This window comes from Tamandua tetradactyla, chromosome 6, assembly GCF_023851605.1.
Source record: "Tamandua tetradactyla isolate mTamTet1 chromosome 6, mTamTet1.pri, whole genome shotgun sequence".
In the NCBI taxonomy this organism is placed as follows: domain Eukaryota; kingdom Metazoa; phylum Chordata; class Mammalia; order Pilosa; family Myrmecophagidae; genus Tamandua; species Tamandua tetradactyla.
Window position 1 is genome coordinate 52842471 of NC_135332.1, and position 23506 is coordinate 52865976.

The 23506-nt window shown below is 52.1% G+C and overlaps 2 protein-coding genes across 6 annotated transcripts in view; one reads left to right on the forward strand and one right to left on the reverse strand.

Moving 5' to 3' along the window:
* ANKRD13B (ankyrin repeat domain 13B) lies at positions 1-22591 on the forward strand. Of its 3 annotated transcripts, none has more exons than XM_077165385.1 (15): positions 1-145; positions 14198-14333; positions 14430-14554; positions 14638-14683; positions 15311-15454; positions 15549-15738; positions 15815-15881; positions 18156-18237; positions 18957-19021; positions 19252-19382; positions 19497-19654; positions 19779-19931; positions 20146-20309; positions 20385-20461; positions 20990-21232. In XM_077165385.1, the coding sequence occupies exons 1-15, from the start codon at positions 32-34 to the stop codon at positions 21225-21227; spliced, it is 1890 nt and encodes a 629-aa protein (XP_077021500.1). In that variant the 5' UTR covers positions 1-31; the 3' UTR covers positions 21228-21232. The 3 variants fall into 3 exon arrangements, with proteins under 3 accessions (XP_077021500.1, XP_077021499.1, XP_077021501.1); XM_077165384.1 differs by lacking the exon at positions 1-145 and adding an exon at positions 1371-1962; XM_077165386.1 differs by lacking the exons at positions 1-145; positions 20990-21232 and adding exons at positions 1376-1962; positions 21493-22591.
* The window catches only part of CORO6 (coronin 6), a 7945-nt gene continuing 6800 nt past the window's right edge, over positions 22362-23506 (reverse strand). For 2 of the 3 annotated variants that reach the window (XM_077165387.1, XM_077165389.1), the window contains one exon: positions 22362-23429. In XM_077165387.1, coding sequence (XP_077021502.1) covers positions 23304-23429 — 126 coding nt within the window. In that variant the 3' untranslated portion in view covers positions 22362-23303. The remainder of the gene's footprint in view (positions 23430-23506) is intronic. The other variant, XM_077165388.1, reaches the window with a different exon arrangement.

Consider the following 23506-nt stretch of genomic DNA (forward strand, 5'->3'; position numbering starts at 1 on the left):
GGCGCCGCGGCCCCGGCATGAGGAGCGGGCGATGATCCCCGCCAGCGCCTCCGCCAGAAAGGGGCCCGAGGGCAAGTATCCGCTGCACTACCTCGTGTGGCACAACCGCCACCGCGAGCTGGAGAAAGAGGTCCGCGCCGGCCAGGTAAGAGCGTCGTCGGGACGCCGCGGGGACCCCGCGGCTGGGCACGCCCGCCCGGCGTGGGGAGGGGGCGCGGCGCGGGCTGTCCCGCCTCCCCGGCGAGTTAGAGATTCTTTGTTCGCGGCCGCGGCTTTTGTGTTTGTTGACCGCGAGAGGTTGATGGGAGCGGCCCCCCCCCCGCCCCCTCCGGCCGGGACTGGCGACCCTCAAGTGTTCCGGACCCTCCTAGATTGGGACAGGGGACACTGTGCCCCTCCTCCCCCGGGCCAGTGAGGGCTGCGGGGAGGGGCTGCCGGATCGGTCTGGATTCCATGTGGTGGAGAATCCTCCCCATTCTGCCGAACAGGGACACCTCCCGCATGAGTGTGGCCATGCGGAGGTGGGAAAGGCCTGGGTGAGGAGGGGGGTCACAGGTCAAGGATCAAGGAATAGGCTGTGTGACACTCCCAGGCATCCCAGCCCCACCCAGGGCTTGCTATCCTTATGGTGAGCGCTTTCTCTTATTTTCTCGTGACTGGGCAGAGTCCCTGGAGCTGCGAGACCCCGATAGGAAGGAGGAATGCAGAAAGGGGGACCCTTTTGGCCAGGCTCGTAAGGGACTTGTCAGGGTGCTGAAAGGTGTGTCCCCCCCTCTGGTGCTGGGGCCTGGCTTCTAAGCTCTGAGGAAGCTGGGGGTGAGGGGTGCTGGCCACAGGGTGGATTTGGGATTGGGGCTACAGAATGGACTCTCTGGTGCTTGCCGGTCAGGGAGGATCCTGCTGGGTTAGCCAGCTGTGGGCTGGTCATTTGTCTCCAGGAAGACAGGGGAAGGGGTGGCGTCTCTTGGCCATACTTCAGGGCCCAAGCAGGCAGAGATCACAGGTAATCCCCAAATCTCCCCCAGGCACACAAGCTACAGGTAAGCATGTAAGCATGCATGGCACCGACAACTCATCCTCCAAGGTGGAGAGCAGGAGCCAGAGCTAGGCCCGGCCTGCCCTGGGCTGCCTCAGGTCTGAGACCTGCCCTGTCTGAGACCTTGGACCCATGGATGGGAAGTGGTTTTCCCAGGAGTTGCCTGCTTTGGGATATATGCCTTCAGATGGCCACTTCCTGAGTCACAGGAGGTCCAGTCTGCTTCCCAAAGGAAGGGAGGGGGGTAGACTGCAGGACATCACCAAATTATGAGCGAGGTGAGAGTCGGAGTATATCTCTGAGGTTTACCGCTGGACCCCCAGGTCAGTGTGGCATCTAACTCTGCATAGCAGTCCCAGAAAATGTTGGGGTGACCTGAGCCTCCAAACCTCTGGGCTGGGCCAGGTGCCCATTTTCTCTCTACCTCTGCTTATACAAGGACTCTCCAAGTTGTTCCTTGGATCGGATCGGGTCTCTGTTTATTCATCATAGAGAAAGAGGCTTGCAGCCATGAGGCCTGGTAAAAGGAGCGAGGTCAGAGTGCTAGGCCCTGGGGGAACAACAATGGACAAACAAGACACAGCCCCTGCCCTCAAGGAGACCCTGCTCTCGTGACACAAGTGTAATGTGCAGAGTGCTAAGACGGTCTAGGAGTGTCTTTTCCTGGCCCCTCTGCTTTCCTCCCTGAGGACAATAGAAGACATGCTTCTAACAGAGGTTATAGCAGGGAAGATTTAAGTCTGACCCGAGAGGGACTTCCCAGTGGTCCAAGGATTGTTAGGTAGAAGGATAGTGGCTGAAGTTCTAGAATGTCTCAGTCCTGCTCCCTTGCTCTAGGGGTAGATGGTTCTTTTCCTGCAGAGATTAGAGGAAGGCAAACTTCCCTGGAAGATATCACCCAGGCCTCTCTACTTGATGGTCCTGAGGTCAGCAGCCATCTTGATGGAGTGAGGTTGGGGTAGGGAGCACTGAGGCCTGCTGCTGGTAGGGCTGGTTTAGGACCCCTGAGTGTGTCCCTTTTCTCCTCCTCTCAGGCTGACACAGAAACAGGCACTAGGTTCACCTCTGTCTTCACTTCATGTTCTTACTTTCCCCTGCCCTGGTGAGTTAGTCGAGATTAACCCTTACCCCACCACAGGGGAGTCCAGGTTGGCCCTCTCTTTTCCTTCAAAGGTGTCAAAAAGGGGACGGACAGTCAGTCTGGCTGGGAGAGGTCCCAGGATGGACCCCAACTTCACTTGCAGACCCCAAGTAATGCTTGCATCCAAATCCGCACTACTTGGTTGTCAGGGCTTCAGGCCCCAGGGACTTCTGAGGGTGTCTGACCCAGCTGTTCCCTTGGGGGGGGGGGGGGGCAGGGGGCAGTGCCTGGAGGCAGCACCTAACATCACGGTGAAAATCCCCTTTGCTCCTGCATCCCAGCTGGGGGTCCCTGACCTCCCATCCTTCTGGCATCCTTCATCACAGAAAACAGCCGGCTTTCCTCAGGCCAACGACAGCTGGGTTTCCCTGGTCTCCACTTGGCATAGCTGCCTCTTCTTCACTCCAAGAAACCCCAGCTTAGGCCCTCCCATGGGCAGGCTTTGGCAGTCCTGAAGGAGGAGGGGGTAGCACGGCAGGCTGCAGAGGTTAACGGGCTTTGCTTAGTTCCCTGGGAGCTCTTTAGGGGGCTGGAAGCAGGAAGTGGTGGACAGATAGTAGATGCTTAGCAGGGGGTTGTTGGATAAGGCACCCCACCCCCAGCTGGCACCAGCACTGTGGTGGTGTCATGACCTGCTTCCTGCCATGCACATCTAGGCCCCTGCCAGGTTGGAGAGGCAGGGTCTTGTAGGCCAGTGGGTACGCCAGTGCCCCCTTGCCTGGTACAGGCACAGCCATCTGGGCATAGCTCTGGTTCTGGAGTCACGAGTCCCTGGTGCTCCCTGAGGGGGGAGGGGCAGTTAGCCCGCATAGCTCCCATCGGGGGTGCTGAGGGGAGCAGGATTCTTCCTGGGGCAACAGCACTCTGGAGAGGGCCAGAAGAGGGTCCTCAGCCTGCACTCAGGTCCCCAGAAAGCATTTTCTTTCTTCCTGGAACTACCTCCACCATGGTCCTCCCTCCTGCTTTCCCTTGTTCATCTCTCTGACCTAGAGGCAGGTGAGATTGGGTAGGGGCCCTAAACACCCAGACAGGCCCTGCCCCACCAAGGTGACGCCCAGGGCCATGGGGACCAACTGTGACCCCCCACTACACCAAAGTGGGCAATCCAGGATGTGGGGCATCACCACAGCTGGCAAGCTCAGGAGAGAGCCACAAACCCCAGAAACCAGAAATCAATGTGCTCCGGGCTGGGGAAAGGGCTGTGGGGCAGGATGGAGGGTCCAGAGGGCGAGTCCACAGGGCACGGCCCCACACACCCAGCCTCCTGCCGCCCTCCCCTGCAGGTGTGCTCAGGCGTATCTGTCCCCGCACCCCACATGGGGCGTGAGGGGCCAGAAGCCACAACCAAACCAGGCGGTCCTTCCTGGGACTGGGGAAGGGAGATGGGTAGGGCAGGGAACAGAAGGCTGAGCAAGCTCTGCACCCCTCTCCCTTCTCCTGCAGCACCCATGTTTAATCTCTATATGTGGTGGGTCCTTGTTAAGATTTCACTTGACCAAAGGGTTCTGCAAATGCTAAACTAGTTTGGAAATTATCCTGCTGGTGCATGTAGGTGTTAGGGGTGTGCATGTGCAAATTTGCTAACAAGGAACAACATGTGTTTTGCATATGGGTAGACGTCTGTGCAGGTGGGCTTTCATGTGTTTATACACATAGGGCACACGTGTACTGCATGTGCGGAGGCGGAGGTACACGTGTGTGTATTCTCGTGGTACCTGTGTACATACCCGTGGCGCGGGGGCGGGGGGCCTCTGTGGAAGAAAGGAGGCTCTCTCTCCAGGGATCCCCTAGTTTCCTAAGCATCAAGACTCCAGCTTTGGACTCCTGCTGAGGCCTGCTGGGGTGAGGAGTTTCCAGTCTCTTGATTCCTTCCATGGCTGGCTTGGGTGGGGAGGGCTGAGTGTTGGGTTTCATGTGAAACCTTTTCATTCCAGCAATTAAATAGCTGGAGGCCTTCATTGAAGAGAGATTAATGAATTCTCCCACCTGGACCCAGGACAGGGTGCCACTTGCAGGGCCTGGGCCCTGCTCCGGCCTGGTGGGGGGAACGTCTCTGGAGCTTGGCTAGGTACAGTGGGGTGCATGGTGGCCTTGGGGAGGCCTGCTGGGGAGTGGGGGTGGGGAGGGCACCTCTGACTGGCAGGCAGTGCCAGCCTCTCTTGGGAGCCTGGAGGCACCAGGGGGAGGGCAGAAGGCAGCGTCTGGAGCCCGGGGGCCGGGTGGGGCGGCCTGCCAGCTCCCCGGGGCCTTGTTAGCAGCAGCAGCAGCTTCTGGGGCAGGGCAGGTGGGAGTCACGGATGGCTCAGCTGCAGCACCACAGAAAGGCATCCTCCTGGCTCCCCCAGCCCGCTCAGGAGCTCTGAAACCTCTACCACTCCTGCCCCAGGGGCTCAGGGCCCCCACCCAGGTCGGGCCCCTAGGAACCCAGCCTAACTCTTGTTAGGCAAAGAGTCAATAGTGCTGCCCCTCCTCTAGGGGGAGCTGGGGTGGAGGGGAGAGGCTCCAGAGGGGTCTCAGCATTTTTATTTGTGAGGCCTCCAATAGATTTTGAAATGAAGAAATGCCAACACAGGGCTATACCAATTATATAAATAATTTTAATTATTTAAAATGTTTTATTTTTGACAAAGGATACCTGTGTTTTAAAATATCTAACTGTTGCTTGGAGGTTTATAATGAAGAAACAACCCTTCTCTCTCTCTACCCCTCCCCACCTCTCCCTCATTCCCAGAGGCAACCCTCTGTGCTCATTGAGCTGCTGTTTCTTTTATTTACCTTCATAATTATAAGCTGTATACTTCTGTGGCTGTTTACTTGGTTCATCAGTTTTACACTTTATTGCCTTCCCCTCCCCCTGCCCTTTCAGTATAGTCATTTATTCATTTCTTTAACAAATATTTACTGAGCACCAGTGATGTGCCAGGAACTAGTCTAGGGGGTAAAGCCGAGAGCAAAACAGACAGGGACCCTGGTTTTGCCTGGCTTAGGTTCTAAGTGAGGGGAGGCAATGAGAAAACAAACCAGTTGTTTAATGTTGGGAGAAAACTAAGCAGGATTAGGGACGATAGATAGATAGATTGATAAGGGGGTTGCAACTGTTATTTAAGATGAGGTTGCAGGGCAGGCTTTTGTAAAGACGTGACATTTGAGCAGGGACCCGAATGCAGGGAGGGAGACTGATCTAGGGCTGTCCGGGAGAAGATGGTTGGTGGGGGGGGGGGGGGCAGGCGGGGCGCTGGGAGGAGGCTCAGCTATCAGATTCTATTCAGAGGGCCTTTGGATTCTACTCTAAGCACGGTGGGACGCCATTGGCAATTTGTTTGCTTGCTTTGTTTTAGTTTTTAACTTTTTATTTTAAATATATTGAAACATACAGGGCAGTTGCAAAAATAGTAAAGAAAAGATCATGTAGAGAACTCCAATATATCTTCCTACGCCACCAACTTTTAATATTTTGCCACATATGCCGTATTATTCTGTCTGTCTCTCTGCATACTTGTTTATCCCCTATTTACTAAACATTTGAGAGTAGATTAGTTGTACACATCGTGCTGAAACACTTGCTGTCCCCATGTATATTTCCTAAGATCAAGGATATTCACGGACGTATCTCCACCTTAAAGGCAGTTATCAAGTTCAAGAAGGTTGACATTGATATAAAGCTTACAGTCTGTATTCCAATTTTTTCTATGTCCCAATAACGTCCTCTTGGGCCTCTTCTCCTCTGTTGTTAGATCCAATCCAGGATTGAATGTATTGGATTTAATCGTCGTTGTCTCTAGTTTTCTCTCGCTCTCCTTTAATTGTGGAAGCATGTATATATATATATATATATACACAACATGAACCTTCCCAGCTCAGTGCCTCCCCTGGAAGGTTTGGAGCTAACGAGCACCCTGGGCGTCCTGAGCGATGGTTAGTTCTCAGGACAGCCCTAGCTGCTGGGGGGCGAGCGCCGAGCAGGAGCAGAGCCTGCCGCAGCTCGGAGTTGGACTCACAGGTTTTGCTAACGGATTTGATGTGGAGAGTGAGGGGAAGAGAAGAGACAAAGCGTGTTCCGAAGTATTTTACCTGAAAACTGAGTGAACTGAGGTAGTGTTTCCTGTGATGGGACAGCTGGGGCAAGTGCAGCTGGAAGGGAGAGAGGAGGAGAAGTCACGGGAGGCCAGGATGTCCCTTTTTTTTTACTTTTTTATTGTGAAAAATAACATGTATACAGAAAAGCAATAAATTTCCAAGTACATTTTAACAAGTAGTTGCACAGCAGAGTTTTGAAGTTTGGGTCCCATTTTGTTTTGTGAATTCAATGATCTTTTCTTATTTTTCTGAGGATGAAATTACTGATCCCCCCATAAAAGTATTAAAAAAAATTTTTTTTTTTCTATTTCCTGCGTTGACAATGTTTCCTCTGGGTTTTTACATCTGTCTGTCTGTTTTGGTCTCTCTTTCACGTTGCAGGCTTTCCTCACATGTCCCTTGGCTGTTGGGGTGTGTTTGAGAATGGGGGGTGCTCACTGATGCCTGGGTTCCATGCTGGTCCCTGCATTGTAGGACCCCAGATATCTAGATCTGGAGATCTTGGAGGCCTTTCCTTTCTCTAAAGAATTCTCCAAACCCTGACCGGGGTGGGACGGGTGGTGGTGTGGGCAGTCCGGCTGCCGGTGTTTGAGGAGCTGCGTTGGGGAAGGGGCTGGGGTTTCACTGTTCATTTTATGGGCATTCGCTTAAGCCCCCAAGTTTCAGCCCCATGACCTCACCCTTGGCTGTGGCCAATGTCCCTGTGTCCAGTATGTCCAGGTTCAATTTCTACAGAGAATTAAACCCCGGCATCCTAAGGGGGGGGGGGGGGCGGGGGAAGGAGTTGTTGCTCAGCTGAGAGAGTTTGAGGAGGGAACCAGGACGTCCTGACTTGTAAGTAGTCCCCTGTGCCCACCGCCACCGCTGCTGCTCCCATTGCCTGCTGGGGCTCAAGGGGGTCCTCTGACTTACTACTCAGTGGGGTCCCCTCTGCAGTGGCTGAGGTTCTGGCTTCCTCTGCTCCCCTAAGCCAGGTGTGGCACCCAGCCACTTCCCATGTTCTGAAAATGTGCTGAAATTTCTTATCTACCAACGTCTCTGCTCCTTATCCTTGTAGGTTTTGAATATTTTACTGACACTTTAATTCTTACCCACAAATTTACCATTTCTGGCAAATTTGGTACCAATTCTACCTTCATTCTTTTGTGTAGATTCAAGTTTTCAACTGGTACCATTTTCCTTCTACCTGAAGAACTTCCTTTAGTGTCTCTTGCACGTTTCCTGGTGCAATTTCTTGCATAGATTCTCTTCACTTTTGTTTGTCTGAAAAAGTCTTTTATTTCCCATTCATTTTAAAAAGTATGTATTTATTGAGAAATATCCACACTCATACAACCCAAACCATGTTATACAATCAGTGGCTCACAGTATCATCACATAGCTGTGTTTTCTTCATCATGATCATTTTTAGGACATTTGCATCGTTCCAGAACAAGAAATAAAAAGAAGAAAAAATAACTCATACATCCCATATCCCTTCCCCCCTCTTATTGACCCACAGTATTTCAATCTACCCGTTTGTTACCCTTTATCTCCCCCGACTATTTTTTTATTTTTTATACTTATTATTATTTTTTTACTCATCTGTCCATTCCCTGGATAAAAGGAGCATTAAACATAAGGTTTTCACAGCCACACAGTCACACTGTAAAAGCTATACAGTTATACAGTCTTCTTCAAGAATCAAGGCTACTGGAACACAGTTCAACCACTTCAGGTCCTTCCCTCCAGCCACTCCAATACACCAAAAACTGAAAAGGGATATCTATATAATATATAAGAATAACCTCTGGGATAATCTCTCAGCTCTATTTGAAATCTCTCAACCACTGAGAATATCTTGTCTCATTTCTCTCTTCCCCCTTTTGGTTAAGAAGGCTTTTTCAATCCCATGATGCCAGGTCCCAGCTAATCCCCGGGAGTCAGGTCCCACCTTGCCAGGGAGATTTACACCCCTGGGAGTCATGTCCGCGTAGGGAGGAGGGCCGTGAGTTCACCTGCCAAGTTGGCTTAGAGGAAAGACCATATCTGAGCAACAAAAGAGGTTCTCTGAGGGTGACTCTTAAGCATAATTATCAGTAGGCTTAGACTCTTCTTTGCAGAAATAAGCTTCATAGTTGCATTTATTTTTGAAGAATATTTTCACTGGATATAGAATTCTAAGTTGACAGTTCTTTCTTTCAGCACTTTAAAAATGTCATTCCATGTCTTTGCCTTACATACTTGCCGCTGAGAAATAGGTGATACTTCCTATATTTGTTCTTCCATATAATATGTGTCTCTTTCCTTTGGCTGCTTTTAAAATTTTGTTTTTATTATTAGTTTTCAACATTTGATTATGATCTACCTTGCTGTAGGTTTCTTTTGCTTGGGATTTTTTGAGTTTTTTAGTTCTGTGGGTTTATAGTTTTCATTAAACTTGGTAATTTTTGGCCATTATATCTTTAAATGTATTCTGTGTCCCCACCCCCTTCCCCTCTCCTCTGGTACTCTTATTGCATATATGTTAGAATATTAGATATCCCTCACAGTTCACTGAGGCTCTGTTAATTTTTTTCAGTACTTTTCTTCCCCTCTGTGCTTCAGTTTGGATAGTTCTGTAGAGTTTTAGTTTGTAAAAGCTGCCGAAATGCAATATCCCAGAAACGGAATGGCTTTTGAAAAGGGGAATTTATTAAGTTGCTAGTTTACAGTTCAAGGCTGAGAAAGTGTCCAAGTTAAGGCATCAACAAGAGGTTACCTTCACTCACGAAAGGCTGATACTGTCCAGAACAACTCTGTCAGCTGGGAAGGCACCTGGCTGGCATCTGCTCGGGCCTTTAGCTTCTGAACACTTACATCAGCTGGGAAACCCACGGCGATGTCTTCTAGCTTTCTCTACAGGTCTTCGTCAATGGCTTCTCCAGGGGCGTTTTCCTTCTTAATCTCCAAAGGTCTCTGGCTGTCTGGGCTGTTTGCTCTCGTAGTTCTGTAGCTTTTTCAAAATTGTTCCCTTTATATATATATATATATACATATATATATATATATATATATGTATGTATATATATATATATTTTAATGTTTCTTTTTTTAAATATATATTTTTATTGATAAAACAAAACAGCATACAGATACAAACATTCTTAACATATGAACAGTCCATACTTGGTGCACAGTCAGTGGTTCACAATATCATCATATAGTTGTATATTCATCACCATGATCATTTATTAGAACATTTGCATCACTCCATTAAAAGAAAAAAACTCGTACATACCATACTCCTTACCCCCCCCTCATTGACTACTAGTATTTCCATCTACCCAATGTATTTTGAACTTTGTTCCCCCTACTTTTTTCCATACCCCTTACCACTCCCTTTCAATGATCACTAGTATTTCAATCTACTCAATTTATTTTAACATTTGTTTCCCCTATTATTTATTAATTTTTAATCCATATTTTTTACTCATCTGTCCATACAGTAGATAAAAGGAGCATCAGAAGAAGGTTTTCACAGTCACACAGTCACTTTGCAAAAGCTGTATCATATACAGTCATCTGCAAGAAACATGGCTATTGGAACACAGCTCTACATTTTTAGATAATTTATTTCAGACAATTTATTTTGCCTCATTTCTCTGTTTTTCCTTTGGTCAAGAAGGTTTTGCCATTCCCATGATGCCAGGGCGAGGCTCATCCCCTGGAGTTATGACTCACATTGCCAGGAAGATTTACACCCCTGGGAATCATGTCCCATGTAGCGGGGAGGGCAGTGAGTTCACCTGTCGAGTTGGCTCCACATTTGAGCAACAAAAGAGGTTCTCTGTGGGTGACTTTTAGGCATAATCATAAGGAGGCTTAGCTTCTCCTTTGGGAATAAGTTTCAGGAGGGCAAGCCCCGAGGTTAGGGCCTGGCCTGTCAACTTGGCAGCCCCCATGCTTATGAGAATATCAGGTTTTCCCCAGGTGGGGAAGTTTAATAGTTCCACCTTTTCCCCTGAGTCCCTCAAGGGGACTTTGCAAATACTTTTTAATCTTCTGCCTAGATTATTCTAGGATGTATCAGGGCATCACAGCAATCTGTAAAAACCAACAACATCCCACTCCCTATTCAGGGTTCCATGTCATTATGCTGTTCGAATAAGCTGATCATTCAAGTAAGATTAGATAGTGTGCTACCTGTAAATACACAATTTGCACCAACTAAACATCTCTTCCTTTGGTCTCACAAAAAAGTTGAAATTTTAAAATATAGTCATTATCACCCTGTTCTAGTTTGCTAGCTGCCGGAATGCAACACACCAGAGACAGATTGGCTTTTAATAAAAGGGGATTTATTTTGTTAGTTCTTCAGAGGAAAGGCAGCTTACTTTCCACTGAGGTTCTTTCTTATGTGGGAAGGCACAGGGCGATCTCTGCTGACCTTCTCTCCAGGGCTCTAGGTTCCAACAACTTTCCCCCAGGTGATTTCTTTCTGCATCTCCAAAGGCCTGGGCTGAGCTGCGAGTGCTGAGATGAGGTATGCTGAGCTGCTTGGGCTGTGCTATGTTGAGCTCTCTCATTTAAGCACCAGCCAATTAACTCAAACATCATTCATTGCAGCAGACATGCCTCCTAGCCAACTGCAAATGTAATCAGCAACAGATGAGGTTCATGCACCGTAGGCTCATGTCCATAGCAACAGAACTAGGTGCCTTCACCTGGCCAAGTTGACAACCGAATCTAACTACCACACACCCTTTACCCTTTAGTCTGCTTTATCTTAGTCCTCCCAGATGAGCTTCATTCATATCTCTAATTCAAGTCTGATCACTTCCAGTGTATGGGTGTTCCAGTTTGCTAACTGCCAGAATGCAATATACCAGAAACAGAATGGCTTTTAAAAACGGAAATTTAATAAGTTGCTAGTTTGCAGTTCTAAGTCCGAGAAAATGTCCCAGTTAAAACAAGTCTATAGAAATGTCCGATCAGAGGCATCCAGGGAAAGATACATACCTTGGTTCAAGAAGGATGATGAAGTTCAGGGTTTTTCTCTCATCCGAGAAGGCACATGGTGAACACAGTCAGGGTTTCTCCCTCTGTTGGAAGGGCACGTGGCAAACAGCATTATCTGCTAGCTTTCTCCCCTGGCTTCCTGTTTCATGAAGCTCCCCAGGAGGCGTGTTCCTTGTTCATCTCCAAAGCGCTGGCTGATGGACTCTCTGCTTCATGGTGCTGCAGCATTCTCTGTCTCTCTGAATCTCCCATTCTCCAAAATGTTTCCTCTTTTATAGGACTCCAGAAACTTATCAAGATCCACCCAAATGGGTAGAGACTTGTCGTCATTTAATCCAGTTTAACAACCATTCTTGATTAAATCACATCTCCAGGAAGATGATCTGATTATAGTTTCAAACATACAGTATTGAATAGGGATTATTCTGCCTTTATGAAATAGGATTTTGATTAAAACATGGCTTTTCTAGGGGACATGCATCCTTTCAAACCAGCACAGTGGGGTAATGTTGACTTTCATAGCTGTAGAACTCTAGCTCAGGTGTCATACAAATATCCGAAATTCCAGGAATGACCAGGTTATACACAAAGAGCTCAGCATCTCCGAATTTAGAAATAACATTACAACTCTGGAATAGATGTGACTGCTGTGAGAGCTTACAATCTAGAAACCTTTATAATAGGCCTTCACCTGATAACCTCTGCTCTCAAATTCAATTCTCAGAGTTTGTACGTTGTAGTTAGTCCATGTTAGTGAGGCATTATAATATTTATCTTTTGGTTTCTGGTTTATTTCATTCAACACACTATCCCCAAGGTTCCTTCTCCAAGTTGCATGCCACACAACTTCATTCCTTCTTGCAGATGCTTGGTGGTCATGGTATGTATACAGCCCATTTCCCTCTTCCATTCCTCAGTGAATGTTCCCTTAGGCCACCTCCCTCCATTGCACGTTGTCAGCATTGAGTTGGGCCACTTGTTAACTGAAGTTACACCCCGAAGAGACCTTCTTTACAACAGTTGCAAAATCAAGTACATGTCCAAACTGGGGTACACAGACCGCTCTGCCACACTATTATGCCTTCAAGTTCGCTGATTTTTATATTCTTTAGTGTCTAATATGCTATTAATTCCATCCAGTAAATTTTTCTCTCAGGTATTGAACCTTTTATCTCTAGAAGTTCCATTTGATTCTTTTTCATGTTTTCCATTTCGCTCCCTCATGAATCTATTTTTTAAAACTCTTGAGCATATTGAGCTAATTCTGTCATCTCTGTCATTTCTGGATCTGTTTCTATTAAATGATTTTTCTCTTGATTATGGGTTATATGTTCCTGCTTCTTATCATGTCTGGTAAATTTTAATTCGATGGTTGACATTATGAATGGTATGATGTTAAGCGTCTGGATTTTGTTGTCTTCCTTTTAAGGTGTGCTAGGCTTTCGTTCTGAAAGTCTAAGTTAAGTTATGTACAAATCCGTTTGATCCCTTTTGAAGCCGTTCTTAGTCTTTGTTAGGATGGCTGTAGGGATAGGATAGCCTTAGGCTAAAGCATAATCCTTCTGGGGTCTGTACTGAATCCTGTGCCTGGTCAGCCAGGACTCCTTACTCTTGCTGGCCAGAGCTCAGAAGTCGCCCTACCTTGTGTGAGCTCTGGGAGCAGAGCAGTGAACAGCTCCTTCCTGCCTGGTTTCATGGAGTCTCACCTTGCATACGTGAAGTTTGGTATTCAGCTCAGACTCAAAGGGACACCTTTGGAGATTTCTGGAAAGCTTTTTAGGGTTGCTCACTCCTCTGGCGAACTTTGCCCTCCCACCTCGAGCCGCCACAGCCTCCCAGAATTCTGTTTCTGTCTCAGCTCAGCAAGACCACCAGGCTGAATCACAGTCTGGAATGTTCCTGCAGACAGAAATCCAGGAGGTCACATGGCTCACCTTGTTTATGTTCCTTTTCTCAAGAATCACAGCCCTGAACTTGGAAATTAATGTCTGAAAAACTAATTTCATATATTTTGAAACAGTAATTTTCTCCTTGTTTGTGGTGGGAGAGTCATTTCAGTTATTCCTTAGTGGGTGGCGGTCGAAGCCTTTTCCTTACTTTTTTTTTTTTTATAATTAGTTGTATTAATGCACACATTTTTATTTTATTTATTTATTTATTTATTTTTACGTGGGCAGGCACCGGGAATTGAACCCGGATCCTTGGGCATGGCAGGCAAGCATTCTTACCTGCTGAGCCACCGTGGCCCGCCCTCCTTACATTTTAATCAGGGTTTGGAAAGGAGCAGTATTACCTGCATATGGTCAGCTCACCTATTTAATTAGCAATCCTAGACTTTTAATATTTGTATTAATATAATTTATATTAATATATTTATATATGTTTAACAAATATATGGTTTTATCACAAAACAAAAATCTCATGCAATATAAGCATGCTTTTCACAGAATAAAAGGATTGATACATAATGTTGATGCAAAGTGCCCCACAGGCCGGGACGTGGGTTTGAAGCTGCACCTCGAACATGTTCTTTCATTCTTGTCAGTGTATTCCGGCAACTGCAGCAAACGATTTTTTACTCATTATCACTTTTACTCGGTGATAATGTCAGTGACCTAAATTTGTGACCCTCGCTAAAAAATGTGCTGTCTGGGCCCCTGTGATAGGCCCTGCCTTGGGCCCCTTCCGTGGCCAGCAGCCCCTCTGGGCTGACCACCCTTCCACCCTAAGCTTGTTCTTCGCGGGCAGGGGCTTGGATGGGCAGGAAGGGAAGGGGCCTCTCCCCAAGGTTGCTCCCCACCCTGCCGCCAAGGCCTTTTTTGTTTGTGGGGTTCCTGCTTGCCGTGTCTGCCTTTTCCGTGGCCCCAGTAGGTGGGCCTGGAAGGAGGTGCTGCCTGCTTAGGGCTGTTGGGCTCGAGGGGGCCACTTCAGAGGTGACCAGGGCTCCATTTTGCCTCCTCCAGGTGGACATTGAGCAGCTGGATCCCCGGGGTCGGACCCCACTGCACTTAGCCACCACCCTGGGACACCTTGAGTGTGCCCGCGTGCTCCTGGCGCACGGTGCGGATGTGGGCAGGGAGAACCGCAGTGGCTGGACAGGTGGGTGGCCCTGCCCATTCCGGCGCCCCCTGTGGTCAGCGGAAGGGGGAGCCCTGGGCAGAGTCCAACCCCGTGACATTGCCGCCCCTCCCCCAGTGCTGCAGGAGGCTGTGAGTACCCGGGACCTCGAGCTGGTGCAGCTGGTGCTGCGGTACCGGGACTACCAGCGGGTGGTGAAACGGCTGGCAGGCATCCCCGTGCTCCTGGAGAAGCTGCGCAAGGTGAGGCCCAGCCTCCTAGCCGCCCGCCTGGCCCCCGAGCCCCATCTTGGTGCAGCTTAGCCACTCTCCTTTGCCTCCTCCAGGCCCAGGACTTCTACGTGGAGATGAAATGGGAGTTCACTAGCTGGGGTAAGAGGGGGCGAAAGGGGCCTCCCTGGGCACCTGCCCACCTTGGGGCTTTCGTACTTTCGAGCTTGCTGTCCCCCTGCTGGAGCCCTTTTCCCAGAGCTCTTCTTGGAGCTTCTTCACACCTCTTAGTTCTCAGCTCGAATCCACCTCCTCAGCTAGGCCTTTCCAGACTAAGCCAGAGACTCTCTCCATTCCATTATTATTTCCTTCCCTCTGTAATGACCTGCTTAATCGTTTATTACCTGTCACCCCTCGCTGGAAGGTAAGCTCTTGGAGGGCAGGCCCCCTCTCTTGTTCGGTGTTGTGTTCCCGGTGTCTGGAATAGTGGCTGGCATGCAGTAGGTGTTCAGTAAATACTCATGCACAGAATGGATGGAAGAGTGAGTGAGCAAGTAGATGCTGGAGCCTGGGGGCTTGGTGACAAGACACTTCTGTCCCTGCCCGAGTGTGGTGGTCCATGTGTGCGTGCGTGTGCACACCAGTGTGTGCGCACACCAGTGTGTGCACTCAGGGCTGCTCTCCCACCGGTCCCAGCCACACCACTGACCCCCAGCCCCCACGCCCTGAGCTGGCCCAGCTTGGTGGAACGGCTGATTGAAGCCACATGTCACCTCCACTCCCACCCAGTACCCCTGGTGTCCAGGATCTGCCCCAGTGACACCTACCGCGTGTGGAAGAGTGGGCAGAACCTGCGGGTGGACACCACGCTCCTGGGCTTTGACCACATGACGTGGCAGCGAGGGAACCGCAGCTTCGTCTTCAGGGGCCAAGGTCAGCCGGGCAGGAGGAGGGGCGGGAGGGGAGGGTAACGGGAGCCAGCCCCCCCGCCGACCCCCTGACCCCCGGGCCGTCCCCTGGCCGGCAGACACGAGCGCCGTGGTCATGGAGATTGACCACGACCGCCGCGTGGTGTACATGGAGACCCTGGCGCTGGCCGGGCAGAACCGCGAGCTGCTCCTGGCGGCGGCGCAGCCCACTGAGGAGCAGGTGCTGAGCCGGCTCACCGCGCCCGTCGTCACTACCCAGCTCGACACCAAGAACATCTCCTTTGAGAGGTGAGCGGGCCCAGCCCCAGCCCGGGGCCAGCCTGGCGGGAAGCCCGCTTCACCTCCGCCGCCCTCCCTTCCCCAGGAACAAGACTGGCATCCTGGGCTGGCGCAGCGAGAAGACAGAGATGGTGAACGGGTACGAAGCCAAGGTGAGGCGGCACCAGCCCCGGCCACAGCTGGCCGGGCGCGGGGGTCCCCATCCCCCTTCCCCAGCCATGGAGGCGCCACCCCGCACAGAGGGCAGGGCGCTGGCAGCCAGGCGCCCACAAGCGTGGCCAGTGTGGAGTGAGCACGTGTGGTGCTTATGCTCAGGGCACTGTGCGGATGGGTGATAGACATATATCTTCTCATTTTTCATTTAATCCTCACAACAGCCCTTTGAAGCGGGTACGAGTATCACTTCCATTTTACAGGTCTTATTGAGCCTTTCATACGGGATCTCGTGTAATTGTCACAACTCTATGAAGTAGGGATTATCAACCCCATTGTTTTTCTCCCTTAAGCATTTTATTTTGAAATAATTTCAAACTTACAGGACAATTGCAAAAATAATACAAAACTCATACTAAGAACTCCAACACATCCCACCCCCAGATTCCCAGATCCAGCAGTTTTAACATTTGCCACAGTTGCCTTATCATTCTAGCTGTCCATCTGTGTGTCTGTGTGTCTAGCTATCTGTCAATCCAGCTATGTGTCTATTATTTGTGTATCTGTCTCTCATCTATCTGTCTATTTATCCATTCTTTTCTTTTCTTTTCACAATCACACGGTCACATTGTAAAAGCTATATACTTGTACAGTCTTCCTCAAGAATCAAGGCTACTGGAACACAGCTCAGCAGTTTCAGGTACTTCCTTCCACCCACTCCAGTACACCATAAACTAAAAAGAGATATCTATATAATGCGTAAGAATAACCTCCAGGTTAACCTCTCAACTCTGAAATCTCAAAGCCACCGAAACTTTATTTTGTCTCATTTCTGTCTTCCCCCTTTTGGTTAATCCCACGATGCTGGGTCCCAGCTTATCCTGCCAGTCCTGTCCTGCGTTGCCAGGGAGTCATGTCCCTTGTAGGGGGCATTTTTTCTAAACAATAGACAGTAGGTTGTGTCCGTTATGTTCCCTGAACACATACTAACTCCCTGTGTATTTCCTAAGAACAAGGATATTCACTTATATAACCACCTTAAGTACAGTTATCAAGTTCAAGATATTTAATATTGATATAAAGCTTACAGCCTATATTCCAATTTTTCATATGTCTCAATAATGTCCTTTTGGGCCTTTTCTTCTCCATTGTTAGATCCAGTCCAGGATCATGTATTACATTTGTCACTGTCCACTTCCCAACCCGCTTTTTTTAAATTATGGAAACAAATACACAATGTAAACTTTCCCATCTCTACCATTCCCATTCAGTGGGATTAATCATATTGATGACAGTGTCCTACCCTCACTACCATGATTGCCAGAACTTTCCCATCACCCCAAGCAGAAACCCTGTACCCCTTATACATTGCCTCTCCATTTCCCCACCCCCTCCCCCAGTGACCTGTACTCTACTTTTTGTCTCATGAGTTTATATATTCAAGCTATTTCATATAAGTGGAATCATGCAATGTCTGTCCCTTTGCCTCTGACTTATTTCACTCACCATGATGTCTTCGGGATTCATCCATGTAGGGGCATGTTATCAGGACTTCATTCCTTTTTAAGTTGAGTAATATTCCAGTGCTTTTTTATATACCACATTTTGTTGCTCAGTTCCTCTGCTGGTGGACATTTCAGTTGCTTCTGCTTTTTGTTATTGTCCCCGTTTTATGATGAGGAAACAGAGGCTCAGAGTGGTCATAGGACCTGTATAAGCTCTAAGTGGCAGAACTGCGGCTCAGACTCTGGCATCCTGGCTCCGAACCAGGCCTTTAGCCGTGGAAGACTGTGTCTGTCACTCTGGGACCCCAGTGTCACCCAGCGTGTGGTGCGACTGATGAAGGAAGGAACTGACAAATGTGCAAGGTTCTGTACATGTACATTCTGTACATCGTTTCTTCCTTGAAGCCTTCCCTGATTCACTAGGCTGGGTTAAGGCCTCTGCTTTTTGTTCCCACAGCCCTGTGCTCTATCAGAGCATGCATCACACCATGTTGTAATTGTCCATTTTCTAGTCTGAGGACAAAAATGTATCTGGTTATGCTGTGTCCCTGATGCCCACTCCAGCACACAGAGGCTCCTCAAAAAATGTTTACTGAGTGGATAAATAGATGACTCTATATGCTCATATACTTACTTGCCCAGAAGCCTGGGGACTGGGCCAAAGAGCTCCTCCAGAACCCTTCTTAGCAAGAAGTGATCAGAATATCCTTGAGGGTGGGGGAGAGGGTACTGGAGTGGCCTCCAAGCCCTTTCCCCCTCTACCCTCAGGTATATGGGGCATCCAATGTGGAGCTTATCACCCGCACTCGGACAGAACATCTTTCAGAACAGCACAAGGGCAAGGTCAAAGGTAATGGGGTAGGGGGCACGTGAGGGAGGTGTGGTAGGACTGGGGGGAACCAGCTCCCACTACAGTGCCTCCCTCTGTTTCCCCTCTGGCATCCCAGCAAGAGCCATATGTCCTCATCAGAGAGAGCAAACATTTCAAGTGCCAAGCCCAAATGGCTGATAGTGGCTTCTAGAGAACTGCTAGGGGGAGTCTAAGACAACTTTGGGGCTCAGTTACAGAGAATGCTGGAGTTGATTACCAGTGTCTGCATTGGGTTTGGGAGGGGAGAGAAATGCCAACTATGTTCATTGGCTATTCTAGTCTAGTGTGGCATCCCCCAGGTGGAAATTCAGGGCACCCTACCAGTGACTCTCTGTGCCTGGTGACTCCACAGCTGGTTTCTCTGGGCATCAGTTACCCTGTCTGAAGGCAAAAGACTTTCCTACCTCACAGGGGGAAACAAAACGAAGTCATTAGCATGGAAATGCCTGAAACACACGTACCCCAAAACTGCTCACCAAAGGGCATTTTACTGTCCAGTGTCACCAACTTGGAAGTTTCTCCCAGGCCCCAGGCCTGCTTTTACTCCTACAGGGGTCCGGCCCCTGGCCCTTGGATGAAGGTGCCTGGGTATGTGGAGTAGGGGAGTCCCGCCACCCCAGGAAGCAACAGTCACTTTGATGAGGTGTCCAAGTGTACGTGGGGCTGTGGTGTCCTCTGAGATGCCCCGTTTCTTGTAGGCTGTAAGACACCTCTACAGTCCTTCCTGGGAATTGCTGAGCAGCATGGGGGCCCCCAAAACGGGGTGAGTGTGTGCCAGGGTTGCCCCTGTGTGGAGGGGTGTGGACGTGGCTCAGGAGGAGGCCTGGGAGGCATTCTGCTGAGCACAGCCTGTGTGGACCTCTTTTCCCTAATGCCCAAGGCCTCATCAGCTCCCCAGTGGCAGGGGGGACAGGTCAGGGCCCCTGTGGTTCCACACGGCTAGGTGCCATGAGGGACTGAGAAGGGCCCCGCGCCCCTCTCCATGCGGTGCAGACCCTGATCACGCAGACCCTGAGCCAAGCCAACCCCACTGCCATCACCGCAGAAGAGTACTTCAACCCCAGCTTTGAGCTTGGCAACCGCGACATGGGCCGCCCCATGGAACTGACCACCAAGACACAGAAGTGAGACCGCCCGCAGTGCTGGGTCTGAGGGAGCAGGGCCAAGGGCTTCAGGAGGTGCTGGGAGGCCATGGCTTCCTTCAATGCCCCTCACCCCTTGGGATCTGGGGGGGGCAGGTTCAAGGCCAAGCTGTGGCTGTGTGAGGAGCACCCCCTGTCCCTGTGTGAGCAGGTGGCCCCCATAATTGACCTCATGGCCGTCAGCAATGCGCTGTTTGCTAAGCTGCGGGACTTCATCACGCTGCGACTGCCTCCTGGCTTCCCGGTCAAGATAGGTGAGACTTGCCCTCTACCCATTTCCCCTCAGCCCCTGTCGTGGGTGGGGTTTGGGTGAGCTAAGGGGGTGTGGTGAGGAGCGAGGGGGTGGGTGGTGGTGCCTGATGGTGGCCTCATCCCCAGAAATCCCCATCTTCCACATCCTCAACGCCCGCATCACCTTCGGGAACCTCAACGGCTGCGACGAGCCAGTGCCGTCGGTGCGGGGCAGCCCCAGCAGCGAGACCCCTTCCCCAGGCAGCGACTCCTCCAGCGTCAGCAGCTCCAGTTCCACAAGTGAGACCCCCTCCCCTCCCACAACGGAGCCGTCCCCTCCACCCACCCTTCGGAGTCTTTTCTCTGCCACTCCTCTGAGCCCGCCCTTGCTTACCCTGCCCTGCTTGCCCTCCCCTCTGAACGGTTACCCCTTCCCTGGGCGCGGTGCCTGATCCCAGGGACCCTGAGGGATGGGCCCAGCCCACGTCTCTGACCTCCAGCCCCGCGCCCCCAGCCTCAAGCCGCGGCTGCGAGATCTCCCCGGCGTTGTTCGAGGCCCCTCGCGGGTACAGCGTGCTGGGTGGCCAGCGGGAGGCGGCCGCCCGTGACGACGACGACGACCTGCTGCAGTTCGCCATCCAGCAGAGCCTGCTTGAGGCGGGCAGCGAGTATGACCAGGTGCGTCCCCTCGGCGGGCGGGGATCTGGGGCTGGGAGCCTCCGTGAGTAACTGGCCCGTGCCCCCTCTGTCCAGGTCACCATCTGGGAGGCGCTAACCAACAGCAAGCCGGGCACCCACCCCATGTCCTACGAGGGTCGCCAGCAGGACAGGTCAGTGCCCGCTGGGCTGCAGAGGGCTTGGATGCATCTATCCTCCTTCCGTCCAACTGAATGCACACACAGACCATATCCCAGTAGCCCGCGAGGCTGGGTGAGGACCTGTTTGAGGGCTGAGCAGACCTTGGCCCAGAGAAAACATGGTGCCCTCTCCAGCGATCCTGCTGATATCAGGATGGCTTCCACCAAAACCCTTTTCTAGCCCTGGGGTGATGGGTGGTGCCCCGGTGGCAGGCAGGGAGCACGGTCCAGGCCACATGGCCTTCAGACCCTCACCACGCAGGACATCGGGGCTGGGGTCCTAGAAGGTGTCCACGTGCTCCGGGCGGCCGTGAATAGTGAGGACTGGCTTCCTAGGGGCTGGGATCTGCCACAACCTGGGGAGGGTTAGGGAGGCGAGGCGGGACTCATCGCCTGCACCGGGGGGCATCTGGGCCAGCTCTGCCCCCGGCCTCCACGCTGCCTGCCACCGGTCTGGGCAAGTGCGCCTTGGAGCCCTCGATGTATCTGCCCCGCCCCCAGGAGCGCCCCGCCCACGCCGCAGCGCCAGTCCGCGCCCCCGGTGGCCCTGGCTTCGGTCCCTAGCCCTCGGCCCAGCCCCGGCCCTCGTCCCGGCGGCCACGTGTTCCGGAGCTACGACGAGCAGCTGCGGCTGGCCATGGAGCTGTCGGCGCAGGAGCAGGAGGAGCGGCGGCGGCGCGCGCGCCAGGAGGAGGAGGAGCTGGAGCGCATCCTGCGGCTCTCACTGACCGAGCAGTAGCCGCCCTGGCCGGGCCCCTTCGCCGCCGCGCCGCACTGGACCCGCCCCGGGCCGGGAGCAGCGCGCAGGCCGTCTTGGGTCCCCGCCCAGCTGGGGCTGGAGACCGGAGCCGCCGCCTGGGGCGTGGCGGCACACTAGGCACACGTGGGGAGTGTTCGGCACCGGCGCGGGGCACCTTTCCGGGCAGGGCTCTGGAAACAGCTGGCCCAGCCCGGTGTCCCTGCTCTGCTGTATCCTGACCCCCACCTTGCCCTCCTGGGCTCAGATCTGTCCGAGGACACAGCCAGGCGGTCCTGAGGAGGAGACGGATCCTTAGAGGAGCACTGTCGCCATCCCTTGCTCCATCTGGTCGGTCTTCCTTCCTGCTCACTGACCCTACTCCAGGACACTGTCCCTGAAGCCTTTGCATCTCTGCTCTTCACCCCTGGGGGGGCAGCTCCCTGCGTGCTGTGTTGCTGCTTAGTCCCAGACACAAACCAGCACGTCAAGGGCCCAGCCCCCTCCCCCACCCCGGCATTTCAGCGTTAAGTGCACTTAGCGGGGTACCCGGCTCCCTCAGCCCCCACACCCCTCCCGGGTCTCAGGGTGGTCCCAGCCTCTCCTTGGGTGGCCAGAAGTTGGAGTTGCCATCTCCAAGGCACGTTTTTGGGATCAGGGAGGGTGTCCATAGGTGGCCCCCTGGCCTGGTCAAGGCCTGGCTCCCCTTGGTGTCCTGGAGAGTGGGGATATATTGGACTCCGGGGCAGGCACTAGGCTGGATACAGAGGGTCGCCCAGGGCCCTGGCGCCACCACCCACCCCTTCCCACCAGCTGCTGCTAGCCCTCTGTGGTTGTGCGTCCCACCCCACTCCCACCCCCCAGGGGCTGACTCTCAAACCCTCTTCCAATGGTGCTAACCCCTGGCTCTCCCCTTCCCTCCCACCCACCCAGAAAAGCACAGACTCCCGGGGGTAGGAGTCCACTGCACACCCTTGTCCTTTCTCTGACTGGCCTTCTGGGCTCAGCAGTGAAGCACTGAAGGGACATAAAAGGGGACTGAAAAAAAAAAGCAACAAAGTTGTCCTTCCCATCCCCTCCCCTAATGCTCGGGGCACCAAACTGATTCTGAGGCACAAATAAAAGAGGCTTCAAACCTTAGACGTTTCCTACCTGGCTTTACTGGGGAGCAATGTGATGGTGCAGAGAGGGGGCCCTCCTGACTCTCCTGTGAGGAGGGCTTTGGGGTAAGAGCTGCCTGGTGGGTCCTGACCCTGGGGGTAGCATTTGCAGAAGCTCAGGTCCTGGACCCCCTCACCCCACATAGGCAGTAAGCACAGACTGAGCACTTAGTAAAATATTTCTTTCAGTATGTCTTATTTTCCTCACGAAGAGTCAAGGCCACAGCAGAGGGTGGGGGGCAGTGTGTGTGTGTGTGTGTGTGTGTTTGTGAATCTGTAGACTGGTAAACCTGCTTCCTCTTGCCAGTTCTCCCGTGTGTTCTCAGGCCTGGTTGCTGCGAGGAAAGAAAGAAGAGGGCCCTCTGCCGTAGACTGCTGGGTGTAGCCAGTGGGTTTGGCTCTACAGCCAACTGATTGTGTGTCTCTGCAGAACCCCGGTAGCGCCCGTCTGTCTACCACTCAGGGTGGTGGAATCAAATGAGCCGATTAGAGGGAGGAGAGCTATAATTTCCCCCAGCCAGCCCGGGGAGACCCGTCGAATCGCCACCCCTTTGAGGAGGTCAAGTCTAAGCTCCCCAATATCCGGAAGCATCTCGCTAAAACTAAGCACTTCCCCTGTCCCGGGCGGGGGTCAGAGGGGAACACCGCCGCGCAGCACCGTTTGCTGAGGCCGCCACCACTCTGGGTCCCCCAAGGCCAGTTCCTGCCAAATGCCCAGCCGGCGCCAGACAGACGCGGGGCTGCGCGACTCTCCACGTGTCCAGGACTCCCGCCAAGGGCGGGTTTCCCTTCCCAGTCCCCCCCGCCCCCAGGATGGGGATGGGACCCGGTGTCCCCGACGAAAGGCAAGGGGCGAGGCCGAGTCCGTGCGCCCCGCCCCGCCCGCCCGCCCGGCCGCCAGCTTCCCTCGGCCCGAGCGCTAATCGGTGCCGTCCACCAACTCGCACAGCATGTTCTCCAAAGCCGTGATGCGCTGCTCCTGGGCCTCCACCCGCTCGCGAAGAGCCTTGATCTCCTCCAGCAGCGTCTCCAGAGTGTGCTGCTGCTGGGGTGCAGAGGACAGAAGAAGCGGTGCCGGGCAAGGGGTGGGATGCGTAGACTGGGCCTGGGTGGGGCGGGGCC

Bases quoted from the DNA above. Each gene is read 5' to 3' on its own strand.
- ANKRD13B (XM_077165384.1), top strand. From the start codon at position 1,846: ATGTCTCAGTCCTGCTCCCTTGCTCTAGGGGTAGATGGTTCTTTTCCT. The intron at 14,555-14,637 runs GTGAGGCCCAGC...TGCCTCCTCCAG, and splicing joins TCCTGGAGAAGCTGCGCAAG to GCCCAGGACTTCTACGTGGA. The intron at 15,739-15,814 runs GTGAGCGGGCCC...TCCCTTCCCCAG, and splicing joins AAGAACATCTCCTTTGAGAG to GAACAAGACTGGCATCCTGG.